The 15,008-nt window shown below is 40.7% G+C and overlaps 1 protein-coding gene across 3 annotated transcripts in view; it reads left to right on the top strand.

Moving 5' to 3' along the window:
• scn5lab (sodium channel, voltage gated, type V-like, alpha b) overlaps positions 1-15,008 on the top strand; it is a 141,474-nt gene that overhangs the window by 35,586 nt on the left and 90,880 nt on the right. For 2 of the 3 annotated variants that reach the window (XM_020041954.3, XM_020041953.3), the window contains exons 5-8: positions 575-703; positions 4,438-4,529; positions 6,619-6,861; positions 8,944-9,007. In XM_020041954.3, the coding sequence (XP_019897513.2) occupies positions 575-703; positions 4,438-4,529; positions 6,619-6,861; positions 8,944-9,007 (528 nt within the window). Of the gene's footprint in view, positions 1-574; positions 704-4,083; positions 4,176-4,437; positions 4,530-6,618; positions 6,862-8,943; positions 9,008-15,008 lie in introns of all 3 variants that reach the window. The other variant, XM_034289385.1, reaches the window with a different exon arrangement.

Raw genomic sequence — 15,008 nt, 5'->3', positions numbered from 1 at the left:
ATAGCATGCACTGACTCTCAGACAGGCACCCTTTCTTCGCCTTACAGGAAGCACTGAGTCAGTAACTGACAAAGAGAACAACATAAATAATGGCTGTGCACTTCTTCTGAATGCTGCGTCCTCCATCCCGTCTCCATTTACTCTGACACTAACGTGTCTCGTTGAAATTTTTATAATGTCATAGTCAAGTCCTGGATTTTAATGCCCATTCTTGTCTTGATGACCTGCTTAACTCATCAAGGAGCACTGCTGTCAAAGAGCTTGTTGTCTGTCTCATTGACTTGGGGCTGACCTGTTGTACTGTCCTCATGCTTCTCATCCTTACTGTCCAGTGTCTCTGTCTTTCCCTGAAGCTAGTAAATGTCTACGTCTCTGCCCCTCTCCTGTTGATTTTTTTTCTCTTCTTTTTACATTTAGTTTTATGTGAATTGCACTTGGAGTTGGGACAAACGTGTGACGGAAAATAGGGGAAATGGGGCGGGGGGTGTCCCTCATTCAAACTAATGCCGTTGTCTGCTAATGTTTTGACCTTTTGCCCCCGCTCCCAATTCCCATACCCTCTCCACCCGCCTAGGTACACTTTCACTGGCATTTACACGTTTGAATCGATGATAAAGATTCTGGCGAGGGGATTCTGTGTGGGACCCTTTACATTCCTGAGGGACCCGTGGAACTGGCTGGATTTCAGTGTGATTGTCATGGCGTAAGTATCTGTACTGTTGCTGTAGACCTCTCCTGTATGTTAACCTACACTGAATCCTGCTAAACGTTAATCTACACACTGAAAGCAAGGTAACCTTGCGAAGATATGGTTTTGATTGGCGCAAACGTGTTGAAAGTTTTGAACAGTATTGTTAAACATGTATTGTCTGATGAGCTGTTTTCTGAATTCCCTCTATCTGTTCTTTACTCGTCTGTGAAATCCCTTAATGTTTTGACAAAAAAAAATGTCACTGGAAGTACAGGTTTGCACTGTTGCTGTTCTTCTTTGTTTCCTTCAATATTGGAGTAGGGTGCAGTTCTGTAGAAGGTCTTTTAGATTTATCCCTTGTCACTCAAAGATTAACTGAAGATCGGTTACATCAGAATTAGTTGCTGTTTTCCAATTCCAAATTCCAAAATCTTGTTGAGTTGGTAGAGAGTTGTGTTACTCAGGTGACTTAATTGAACTCTGCAGCTCCAATCAATATTTCAGCTGAATATGAAGGGCTTCTCTTTAGAAATATTATTATTTCTCCCCATAATTGACTGTGACATTGGTTTATCTACATATGTATATTATACTTTATAATAAATGGTCATACTTTTTTTTGCCAACAGATGCAATGCAAATTTTTACTTTCAACATTTTGAAATGCAACCTAAAATATATTAACAATAACAAACACTCTTTATCCTCAAATTGTTTATTTTGATTTGGTTTTCTGTGGGTGTAGAAAATACCTAAGGTACATTTTAATAATTGATACTAAACTTCGACTATGGATGATCTGAACACGGAGAACATATACAGTCATGTGGAAAAGTAAGTATGCCCCCTGGAAAGTCGTTTCTTTTCTTTTACATATTTGGATATCTAAATATGCAATTTTCAGTTCCACACTACTAACGAGTAAAGGTAACCAAATGTAACAAATTACACTGAAAGAATATACTTTAGTCATTTATTTGTTAAAAATGAACAGAAATGCATTTTCTTAGTTCAGAAAAAAAACTGTTAAAACCTAGTATCAATAGCCCCCTTTGCCTAAAATATGTCCATGTACATGTAGCCATTTCTTGTAATTGTCTATCAGTCTCCTACATTACCTGTTGTTTAAGCACTCTTTACAATAATTCTTGAACTGTCTGATGTTCAAGGGGTTTCTGGCATGCACGGCACGCTTCAAGTAGCCACCCAGCATTTGGCTTGAGATCTGGGCTTTGACTCAGCTATTCCTTAACCCTCCAGTTCTTCTTTTTGTGCCTTTTTGTTATAACTTTGATATTGTGACAAAACAACTCCACCTTTGACTAATCTGTCCAGAGAGAACATTGCTCCAGTAGCTTTGGTCTTTACCCAGGCGTTGTCAAGGAAACATCAGTCGTGTCTTGATATTATTTTTTGAGAGCAGAGGCTTCTTCTTTTCTGACCCTGCCAAGTTTGTGGAGTCTCTTTCTGACAGTTGAATCAATTGTGAAATGAGAGACCTGTAGATCCCTTGATGTAACCCTTGGGTTTTTAGAGACTTTTCTAAGCATCTTTTGGTCATCTATAGAGCTGAATTTTGCAGGATGAGTTTGTGTGATAGTTTGTGTGATAGTAAAGGTTTACAGAAAACGATATCTGGTTGTTTTAATTGCATAAGTGGCTTCAATATTTTGTGTGTGATTTGTTAAATTGGGTCACCTTTAACAAGGAATATGATTGGAATTTACCTCAGATTTCCATGTGTCCAAATGTGTAAAAAAGAGAGGTGTACTTTTTCCCATGACTGTGAAATGTGGAAAACAGGGACTGATTGCTGGAATCCAGACCATAAAACTGAATTCAGAATTATAAGAAGCAATGAGAAGTTGTTGAGTACTTAAATAATCTGCGATTCTGAGTGTGAAAAAACTGATATCACTGGGATCAGGGAAAACCTGAAAAGGTTTATTTTACAGAATCAGTCTAAAAACGTAACAGATTTTTGTATGGCCCTACATCCTCAACCGTTTTCCAATGATTACACCTATTTAGAGTAGTAGTAGTAGTAGTAGTAGTAGTAGTAGTAGTAGACTGTAGTAGTAGTAGTAGACTGTAGTAGTAGTAGACTGTAGTTGTAGTAGTAGTAGACTGTTGTTGTAGACTGTAGTAGTAGACTGTTGTAGTACTAGTAGTAGTAGTAGTAGTAGTAGACTGTTGTAGTAGTAGTGGTAGTAGAATGTAGTAGTAGTAGACTGTAAGTGCCAGGCCAGGCTCAGGCAGCTTCCCAGCCACTCATCACAGCTTCATCACCAATGACAGATCGTGTGATGGGGGACCTTTACCGCAGAAGCAGTGTTTGTTTTTGAATTAAACACGCAGGCCCGGACTGAATCATTAAGAATGCCTCCAGAGGTTGGATGATACCCCCCCCCCATCCCTCAATCCCCCACTCTATGATGATGAACTGCTGATTCCTCATTTGGCTCCTACAGCTTCATTCTCCCCTCCTTCCAGAGGCCCAGTTGTCCTTGAACTGGAATTCTTCTGTGGGGTCGGATGGATCATTAGCAGGACAGGGACACATAAGTCACAGACCCTTGACAGACATGTCACCTTCCAGCCAATGGCTTTATTAAATCCAGACTGATGACCAGAGTGAACCCCCCCCCCCCCACACCCCCCCCCCCCCACCCTTATTGCTAAATGTCCACACTCCCATGGGAATGGAGTGGCAATTGTTGGGTGTTTAACAACATACAGAACATGATTATACTCTAATGCTGCCAATGTCACCATGCTAGCTGTATAATCAGCCTTCACATGACACACAGTGTTTTCAAATCTTCCAATGGTGATGTTATACACAGTGGTCTGGAGCATTTCCCTAAAGCTTCGTAGCGGTCATGGCACTTTATTTATCTCGACAACTCAGCCCCGAAGCGACAACAGACAAGCCATGATGGCTGACTGTTTGACAGTCTTCTGTGTGTGAAAAAAGAACAAAATTCAAGAAATGAAACACGTGAAGCACATTGACGTTCTTGGGTTGTTTGCAACAGTGCTTTCAGAAAATGGAATAAATGAACTAATTTGGGCACAGACTCAATGATGTATTATCTCAGGGACAGCACCAAGACTGGCACCACATTGGTCATTTCCTGGCATTTCAAATGTTCTCTTTTTTTTTCCTGGAATCTCAGCTGTCTCTGGGTGTAGAGACATGCTAGCAGCACACATAATGGCCAAAAAGGTCACTCTCTAAACATCCATAGCCTGCTGTGCTGTTTCTGTCCCATTCTCCAGGTAGACTACCACTATAAAGGTAGTGAGCAGCACTTAACCTACTGGTGTTATATATATATATATTATTTTTTTTTTTTTCATTACCAAATACCTGTAATTTGATCCTGCAGGTTGCTAACCGAGTTTGTTAAAGTAGGCAATCTCCAAGCACTTCGAACATTCAGGGTCCTCAGAGCATTGAAAACTATTTCGGTAATCCCAGGTAAGAGGGAGCAGGCCCGGCTGCTGCTCTTTTACAGAATCATGGGTTGCATCGTCTCTATTGTCCAGTCAATGTATTGTTACTGTACCGTACAAGCCCCACCCCCTCTTCTCCTCTGTCCAATCTATATACACCCTCTCTAACATTTGACCTCTAGCCCCACCCCTCTCTCTCCTCCTCCAGTCCTGGCCCATTCACCTGTTGTGTTTTGCCTGTCGTCTGTGCTTTGTCATTGTGTCTGCTTGACTTTCGCTTATTGCAGATATGTTACTGAGTTTGTGGACCTGGGCAATGTCTCAGCGTTACGGACGTTCAGAGTCCTCAGAGCACTGAAAACTATCTCAGTCATACCAGGTGAGGAGGGTTTCAAACACTAAGACACCAGCCGCCACTGGAATAGCTAAACCATGACTACGTTCCACTAAACCATACTAGCACACTACTTAGGATGAAGCGGTGTGCTGGGTGTGCATTCAAAGTGGTTTGCTAGTGCGGGTACTGGAACAAAGTCCTTTGTCATTCCTTTTTGTTTCTGTTGATCAAACTAACCAGTGAGTGGAAATGCGAAAAAGGTGTAAGAAATGAGACCTTTGAGTCGGGCAAAAATTTAGCATTCTTAAATTTCACCTTCTCCAGGGATGTTTTTTTTTTTTTTTTTTTTACTGTCATTTTATGCATGTAGGTTTTTACAAATACAAATGTAGCATTTATCAAGACATGGTCATCATGCCATAGACCAGTGGTCCACAGACAATTTGAGGCCGGGGAAGCCTTTTGTGATAGCAAAATAATGAAGGACCACCTCGTCAGAATCCAGAGTGTGATAAAAATAGCATACAAGGACTTTTACTAGGGCTTTGGATGAGCATGGCCATGCAAAGTCTTGAACCCTTAAGCCAGGGCTGCCCAACCGCGTTCCTGGATATCTAATGTCCAGCAGATTATCTCTCCAACTCTAATTTAGCACACCTGATTCTAATAATTAGCTGGAGGAAAAGCTTAATCGGGTTAGTCACAAATGGGATTGAAGAGAAAACCTACAGGACAGTAGATTTCCAGGAACAGGGTTGGGCAGCCCTGCCTTAAGCTAACGTCCAACAATTTAAAAAACATTTAGTTTCATCATGACATCTGCCCATAATCCAAGTATTATGATACCTCATTACCCGACTCAAATGGTCTCATTCACCCTTAGTGTTTATCATCAAACAGGCATGGGTATAGTCAAAGATCACTTTGCATGGTAATAAAAACTCCATTCACAACAGACGCTCCCACAGGACACTGGACAATCATTCCATTCAGAATGGTTCTCTTCTCAATAGGACTAAATCTCTTGCTTGCACGAAACAGGTGGGGTACAAATACCCATTGTTCTATATTTCTGAGCCTTAAATGTAACTCTACAGTAAATGAACTGTCTTCCTGCTCTGACCGGATAAAATCTCTAGTCCCTACTGTCGTTCAAGCCAGCTAGGATCTAGACTACTAGGGGTTTTCCTGGTTTTGTCAAAATGGTGTTGATACAGCATCTACCTGAGTTACCTGGTATCTACTCTGGAGGGTTGATTTAAAGATCAACAGTCATGGCCCCGGTTTTCCACTACTACTTTCGTCTTGTCTGGGGCTCTTCGGAGACATGGTGCATCAGGCTTGTCGCGGCTGACCTTCTTTGGCCCACGTCGTCTGCTGGAAATGCCAGAGTGGAAGCAATGGCTTAGAGGCTGTCTGCATTCCTCTCTGCCCTCGTACTGTACTGCAGAGCTTTCTGTCCCTGGTACATACACACTACCTTTAGCCCAAATACAATACACATGCTGGTGGAGAAAAGAATTAAGGATGGCGAGACAGTAGCACATTTGCTTAGATGAGCTAAATATAGTTAGCTTGCAAACCAAAATGCTAGGGAAGCTTAGAAATGCTTTGGGCACTGATTTATTCACATAATATTGGAGTAGCGTCTGTTGTCAATGACCATACATTGTGAATTTGCGGTGCATTTTTGGATCTCTCGAAAAGAAACACTAGACAATGTTTCTTTCTCCAGGGGTTAGTTAGTTTGTGTTAGCTTTATTTGTGTCTTTACTGTCATGTCAGTGTCTTAGATTTTCTTTTGTTTTTTTGTGTGGCTTTGTTGCTTTGATATCTGTTTTTACAGTATTACTGTAATGTATATTTCATCCATGTGAGATCTATTTACATAGTGAGTTGTCATATTGTTAATAATAAAATAGTTGTTTTATCATTTCTTGAATTGTAAACTACAGAATTTATAAAAAGTAAACAATTAATCTGCTGTGCATAATAACCATAATTTATGTTTTTAGATCTAGAATGCTCTTATGATAAAGATGATAATCTAGCCAAAGATAGCTTGTAATTACCTAGTGTCCATGTGTCTGCTTGCTGACCAGTTGACCTCTGACCCTGTTCCCTTGGGTAGGCCTGAAGACCATTGTGGGCGCGTTGATCCAGTCGGTGAAGAAGCTGGCAGACGTGATGATCCTGACCGTGTTCTGTCTCAGCGTGTTCGCCCTCATCGGCCTGCAGCTCTTCATGGGCAACCTGCGGCAGAAGTGTGTCCGCAGCACGGAACACTGTGTCAATGCCACCCTAGACAGCAACACAACCTTCTTCTGCAACAACCGGACGTGGTCCTCGCTAAATGACTTCCTTGAAGATGAAGGTGAGCGCTATGTGTCAGTTCAGTTCCCAGTGAATTAATACATTAATAGGATTCATTCAAAATGCCTATTGATGAGGGACCAGATATTCAATTGTGTTAGACTTCACTTAATTTTTTTCTTAGTTACTTCTTTGTTGTTGCTTTCAGCAAACAATTACCAATAGGATGTTGCAGAGTTCATATAGAAAGTGTGTTCTGTGAAATGGAATTCTGGGAAATGGTGTTCAGACTTTGTCTGAAAATATACAGATTAAATATTTTCCAAATTCCCAACCTGTACAGGGTAGTTCAGCCTTGTCAAATGTGAACCGAGTGAATATATTTGCCATGCCACTGGCACAGTCTAATTAGTCATACTGTAGGAAATACTGGTGGTATGCCTCCAGTTTTTTTCCACTTTCGGTTTCACTCAGTTTCACTTGTCTGTTGTTGGTATCTTGTTATTTTGATTAAGTATTCTTCAAATGTAAATAAAACATTTTAGTGTGTAGAATGTAATATAGACCTGATGTTTTCAAATAGTTTAGAGTGCCACACAGGAAGAGTGTTCCGCTGTTTCTCCTGTGCCATGCAAGCACAGTCAAGCACGGTTAAAGTATTTAAACAACTTCAGGTAGTTGAATCTAGTTGAATCACACTGTTATAAAGTTTTCAAGTGTCCAAATTCCCCTCCAAAAATATTCATGAAATATCTTTGGTGGGTAATTTGTGGCCTAGAAAAAGGCCCACACAACACTTGACCTTCCCTGTGCTGTGGTCCTCAGCAACCCCCATCTGTCCCACAGAGATTAGAGCCCTGGTGAGCACGAATAGACTATGCTCACCACATTAAATCCTATTTCAAACTGTTAACCAAACATTGTCCTTTTCTCTTTGTTTTTAAGGGAATGCTCGTCTGTACATTAATGTATAGGCTATACTCACTGCTCATTTCCCGCTAACTCATATGCTCACCATCCACTAGGTATAAATGTTTGTCAAATTAATGTGAACAGTGTGTCTTCTGTCCCTATACTTTGTCTATCACAAACAACCCTATTCAACCAAGGACAATTCTAGGTATATGTAAATGTCCTTAGCGAATAAAGGTCATTCTGATTCTGAGGCCCCTCATGAACACACATGACACAATAATGTTCTTTACTGCACTTTCAAGTCAGGAGATTCCTGGAATGACTGTACACACAGCCACCAAACACATCAAACATATGCATCTAATTGTTTTCCTTAACAAAGCAAAGCTAATTCACATAAGCATGTGTCAAAATGTACTATTATTGCAAAAACACATCTAGTCACAAGTGTGTTTTGTTCGGGTCCATAATCCATAGAGGAGGAACATTTAGGGACATGCTTAAACCAGGAATGCCAACAGCTGACAGAGGGCTTGGGCTGCCCGCCAAATAACCCGTCAGACGAGCCCCTCTGCAGCTCCTCTCTTAGAGCTCATCTCCTAGCCCTATTGCAGCCTAACAGCACTCTGGAGTGGGACAGAGTGAAGTTGAAACACTGTGAGGAGGCAAGATAAAATGGAGGAGTGGGCCTGCTTAGCATGAAGGAGCGTTGGAGTGGACATGGAGCCTTCTGGACATGTAATCTCTTAGTGTGCTCTCTGCAGTGACACAGTCGCCGGGTTACGCTATTGCTATTTATTCATTCATTTCCCTCCACTTCCACTTCAAGCCTGCTCTGCTCTCCATCACCTTACACAAATGTCAGATGTCCCATGGCCGGCACTCCTATTGATCACTAAAAGCTCGGGCGAAACACAAAACAAAACCATTTTCTTAATTTGATAAATGGCTCAAATCATCCATCCATCATCCATCCAGTGGGTTTTTTAAGGGTGGGCTGATGTAAGATCAATGATCGTGCCTATGATGAATATAATATAGTCGATAAACAACTTTCCCCAACCAAGGCAGACTGCTTTTTCTAGACAAGGGTTTCTGGTCATAAGGTCTGAGTACCAATGGAAGACTTTTGACCTTGGGATAGAATTTTGTTTGGGCACGTTAAGTAATGTAGGGGCAATTCAATACATTTTATTGAATCCGTCATCCATTATTTTCTTTCTTTTAGACAACTACTTCAAAGTGGAGGGAGCTAAGGATGCCTTAATATGTGGGGATGGAAGTGATGCAGGGTAAGTGGCGCTAATATTGATGCTCTTTTTATTGTTGTTTTTGCAACAGTAATGTCAGTTAACAATGACCAATAATCATGAATGAGCATTTGTGTAATGAAAGTCCGGTCTAATACTGTACACACTGTAGCCAACTCTTTGTGCTCTTTATGATCTTGTTTGACATGGTAGGAATTAGAAAAACAAAGAGTTAAAAGCTCAAATGGGCCAGACCGCCTGGCGACCATGGCAGTGGCTTTTTCAACCATAGCCTCATGATATGTTCTAGCCTAGTACATCTTGTCCAATCACAAAGGGTAGCAGAGTTTATGGTTAAGGTGGCTGAGACGGTGCCTGTCGCTGCGTGGCTCAGTCAGCAGAGATGGCCTCTGAGGGTTTTAGTCAGCAAGACAGAGTGAGGCCATCAGTAATGACTCAGCTTCCCTCCGGCTGTAGAGTGACGACACCATTGGCTTATCAACCACCACCCAGCGAGGACCAATGACAGGAGACAGCGACAGTGATGCCAGCTATTGTTGTGTTGCTAATGTGCCAATGGTGGTTTCCCTAAGCTGAGCTTGGTGCGTAACGTTGCCTAGGACGGGGAGACTTTTGTTTGTGCTCAGAGCCAATTCAGTGTTCAGTTTATGTTCAGCAGAGATACCATGCAGTTTTAAGCGGTGCGGGATGAAGCCGGTGTGCAATGCATTGTGCTTACAGGCCCATAATGGTCTGAAACCATGAATTAAAAAATAAGAGAGAATATATACACTCTGTCTGTGTGTGTGTTTATATATATATATACAGCTCCACTGCACCTTTTTCTTTCCTAAGCCAAAAAAGTCGAAAAGGAAGGTTTTGAGTGAGGAACTAAAGGGTTCAAATTAAGAGACCACTGCAAATTGAACGCTTCTGTTCCTCACGGTCTCTTAATTTTTTCCGGAGCTGTAATATATATGTGTGCATATGCTATACAGAGATACTTGGTGAAACGTGGATAGAAGTAAGCCCAGCTCATATGTACCACTGTTCTAGGCCTTGGTGGCCATTTTCAGTTAGGTCCTGAAATAACTGCACATTGACACACGTTTTGTTATTTTGTTTGTTTACCAAGATATATTCTAGTTACAGTTAAATAAAGGCTTAATATGGGCTTAAAGCACAGTCTCTCAGCTTTAATTTGATGGTATTCACATCCGAATTCGAGGAAGGGATTAGGAATTACAGTTCTTTAATATGTAGCCACCTCTTTTTTAAGGGACCAAAATTAATCGGACAGTTGACTCAAAAGCTGTTTCATGGACAGGTGTAGGCATTCCTTCGTTGGTGGGCGGGCCGGTGGGCGGGCCGGTGGGCGGGCCGGTGGGCGGGTTAAGCCCCGAATGTATTGTAAGTGAAACATGCCATCCTTACACTGCAAAAAAATAAAAAATCCATCACAGATATAGCAGGAACATAGGATAGGAGTGGAGTGGGATAGGAGTGGCCAAATCAACGGTTTGGTAAATTCTGAGAAAAAAAGAACACACTGGTGAGCTCTGCAACACTGAAAGGCCTGAACATCCACGGAAGACAACAGTGGTGGATGATCGTAGGATCTTTTCCATGGTAAAGAAAAACCCCTTCACAACATACAGCCAAGTGAAGAACACTCTCCAGGAGGTAGGCATATCATTATCCAAGTCTACCATAAAGAGAAGACAGCAGACAAGGTTCACCACAAAGTGCAAACCATTCATAAGCCTCAAAAATAGAAAGGCCAGATTAGACTTTGCCAAAAAACATCTTAACAAGTCATCCCAGTTCTGGAACAGCATTCTTTTGACAGATTAACCTAAGATCAACCTAAGATCAACCTGTACCAGAATGATTGTAAAAAGTATGGAGAAGGTTTGGAATGGCTCATGATCGGAAGTGTCACCACATCATCTGTAAAACATGGTGGAGGCAGTATGATGGCATGGGCATGCATGGCCTCCAATGGCACTGGGTCACTAGTGTTTAGTGATGATGTGACATAAGACAGGAGCAGCCAGATGAATTCTGAAGTGTAAAGGGATATATTGTCTGCTCAGATGCAGCCAAGTTTATCGAAGTTGATTGGACGGCGCTTCACTTTACAGATGGACAATTACTTAAACATACTGCGAAAGTAACCCAGGAGTGATCTCAACCCGATCGACCATGCATTTCACTTGCTGAAGATAAATCTTACGGCAGAAAGACCCACAAACAAACAACAACTGAAGACAGCTGCAATAAAGGCCTGGCAAAGCATCACAAAAGGAGGAAACCCAGCGTTTGGTGATGTCCATGCACTCCAGACTTCAAACAGTCATTTCCAGCAGAGGATCCTCGACAAAGTATAAAAACAAATAATTTTTATTTATGATGGTGCTAATTTGTCCAATTACATTTGAGCCCCTGAAATAAGGGGATTAATGTTTCATACAATATTTTTGTTCAACCTCCTTGAATTAAAGCGTCTCTGTTGTTTGATTTCAAATCCATTGTGGTGGCGTACAGAGCCTGATTTTATAAAATTGTGTCAGTGTCCAAATATTTCTGGACCTAACTGTATTAACAACAACGTGGCAGAGGAAAGGTAAACAAATGTGAAATGTCAAAATAAAACCTGCCTGGGTGGGGTACTGCATACTCCACTCTTGCTGTCGCTCTTCTTCCACGTCTGACCAGAGCTGTTTTTCTGGGGCCCTTTTACCCCCCACCCCCCTCAGATGTGGCCTGTTTTGGGGGGGGCAGGTGTGCCTCATCAAGGGGTGGCAGTCAAGCTGCATTCAAGGGGTAGCAGCTGGGCTGCGTTCAACGTCCCTGTTTTGCAGCCTCGGGCCAGGTGGTTCTCCCTGGGGCGTTGGACAGATGCTGATGCAGGAGGGAGTGCATTTACACCACAGCGCATACTGTTTTTGATATTTTTGATATTGTTGCTTTCGCATTGTGTGCTCTTTAGGTTTTAAGGATTAAAACTTTTTTTTTTACACTACATTTTTCTTTCTCTTCTCAGACAGTAGGCAGTCAATTTAATATACATTTTACAGATATATATTTTGAGGTATTTTATGTCATTTTGTCTGAGAAGTGGTGAAAGATGGAGGGGAGTAGTTTTGCTGAAAGAGCAGTGGTTCGGATTTGAACCCACACTGCAGTAGTACATATGCACTGGAGTTAGCAGCTTAGAATGCTGGACAACCTTAGGCCACTGATTTCTAAATCCTGAATTTATCTTGCATTCTGAAGTGAAGTTCAAACCAATGAAGTTGAAATGAGTTCAAACCAATCCTGGTGTATTTTGTTATGTTAGATGTGGTCCTTTTTTGTGAGACCCAGTTTACCATGATATGTTTTATGTGTTTTGTCTATTTAGTAGCAAAAGGTACCATTGTTTTCCGCTGCATTTACATTTTGAGCTTGAGACGATTTAGTTAGAAATGTCCAATTAATATGGGGTGGTCAAAGATAGGAGGTCGTTAGCTACGTTACGTCTAACCCTGATACTAGGTTGGGATTATGGACTGATTAGAAGGATGATTTGGAGATCTGTGTTTCCTTGGACGCGGCGGCTCATCATCTTGGTCTTGTCTGTCATCCTGTTTTAGTCCTGGCTAGCACACGGCTGCCCTCAACATAACAGAATGAGAGGGGTTGAGCCATGGGGGACAGTCAGCATATCAACCAGTGACCTCTGACATCACTTACAGTGTACATTTTAGGAGACCTAGTGGCTGTTGGGTCCACCGAGAAGAAGGACGAGGGCGTACACACAAATATACTAAGTTTGCAGCGGTGAAAGACATGTCCATGAAATGGTTTCTTAGTCAGCAACCCACAGCATTATTGTCACTTCCGTGACGAAAAAGTGTTGACAAGTGAGTTTTTCTTTCATATTGTGATATTTATTTTTGCCAATCCCTCTGTTCTGATGTTTTAGAGATATTCTCAGTCTCATTCTCAGCCTGGCTACTCATCAAATAACTGCAGACTACTGTGTTCATTAAATTAATTAACTATATTTCTATGTTAGGAGCATTAGAAATGGTTCTGAAAAAAAGGTTACTGAAACATCCTGGTAATATTGATGAAGACAATATTACAATTTCTATGTATAACAACCATCAAGGAATAATAGCCACACTGTTGTCATGAGGTTGTAGGCGGAATGGCAGAAGACTATCTGGATTCTAACATACTACTAGTGGAAGATTATGCAGGGCACTGAGGTAACATCACATTTGTTGCTGCCCCAGTTAAACAATATCCTATCAGAAAACAACAACTGCAAACTGGAAACGACTAAAAACTCAGCCTCAATAACAATGATTGAGTTGACATTTAATTGCATGCAATTACTAAGCCAAATTATGATAAATCCATTGTAATCTGCAGAAACAAAGTTATTGAAGTTTAACTTTTAATTAATTACATTGAAATATAATTAATTACCACATTCTGAAAAATGCAAAGGGAAACATTTTGGATATCAAAAATGGTTCTAGTTTAATAAAATCTCTCCTTTTTTAACTGTCTGCCAAAGTGCTCAGCTCTCTCAATTTGGGTTGCACTGTAAAGGTAGAGCTAGAAATAAATCTAGAGCACAGCTAACGTCATCCAGGAAAGCAAGAATGTTCTATCCTCACAAAATGTTTTTTTTTTTAAATTGAAATAATATCTCCCAATTGTCTACCCATTGTTTTCTGTATTATAATGATCCCCTAGATCTTCCTAAAGAAAATAAACTATGTTAAATAAGTACTAAACATTTTACAAGAAACTTTACAATGTTCTTGCTGCCCCATGAAGCGATCTCATTCTTTTAACATTCCCTCCAACCTCAAATGGTTAAAATAGTATATTAAAAGTGCTTTAATCGATACGATGATATTTAAAATGCTTTTCGTTTTGTAACTATGACTATGAAAATATTGAACATGATGCAGGCTGGGAAAGACATTGGGGTTGTGAGTTATTGGACAGCTGCCTAACGAGAGAGCAGTTTAATGGTCCGTTGGGGTGAGTTATGACGAGCTGGGTACACTGTGAATGTAACATCTGCCTACAGCCACACAGAGACAAAGAACATATCTGTCTGTCTCTTTGAAAGATAACAACTGATCCAACATACTTTCCAGCTTGTGTCCACAAATGATAAAACAGACAGATGCCAAGCTTTGTCTGTCTGGTGCATGACAATCGGTCGCCAAACTGAAAAGCTCAGATTTTGCCATCCTTGATGAAATTGAAAAAGCACAATAATGAATTTAAATACTGCAGACCTCTGGCTTTGCATGATATACATAATGATATCATGCTATTGTTGAAATTATTACTATTCTTATTATTATTGCTTTATATTGAAATTCCAAATGCCCATCTACATGGTCAGAGATTTGAAACCAAAGCATTACGTGAAATATACAATACCGTTCAAAGGTTTGGGGTCACTAAGAGATGTCCTTGTTTTCAAAAAGCATTTTTTTGTTGTAAATTAAAATAACATCAAATGATCAGGTGTACAGTGTAGACATTATTTATAGCTGGAAACAGCAGATTCTTATGCAATATCTACATAGGCATACAGAGGCCCATTATCACCAACCGTCAGTCCTGAGTTACAATGGTACATTGTAGTTTCTAAATGTTATCATTATAAAAGGCTAACTGATCATTAGAAAGCCCTTTTGCAATTATGCTAGCACAGCTGAAAAATGTTGTGTTGATTAAAAAAGCAATAAAACTGGCCTTCTTTAAAACTAGTTGAATATTTGGAGCATCAGCTATTGTGGGTTCGATTACAGGTTTAAAATGGCCTGAAACAAATACACTTTCTTTGTCTATTCTTGGTGTGAGAAACAAAGGCTATTCCATGCGAGAAATGCACAAGAAAGTCAAGATCTCATGAGATCTTGAGAAACAGATGCCTCACAGGTCCTCAACTGGGAGCTTCATTAAATAGTACCTGCAAAACACCAGATGCAGTCCAAAAGAAAAGATGCTGTAGGAGTGC

Source organism: Esox lucius, chromosome 21, assembly GCF_011004845.1.
Source record: "Esox lucius isolate fEsoLuc1 chromosome 21, fEsoLuc1.pri, whole genome shotgun sequence".
Classification (NCBI taxonomy): domain Eukaryota; kingdom Metazoa; phylum Chordata; class Actinopteri; order Esociformes; family Esocidae; genus Esox; species Esox lucius.
Note: the sequence above shows the minus strand (reverse complement) of the source record. Positions and strands in the feature narration are given on the sequence as shown.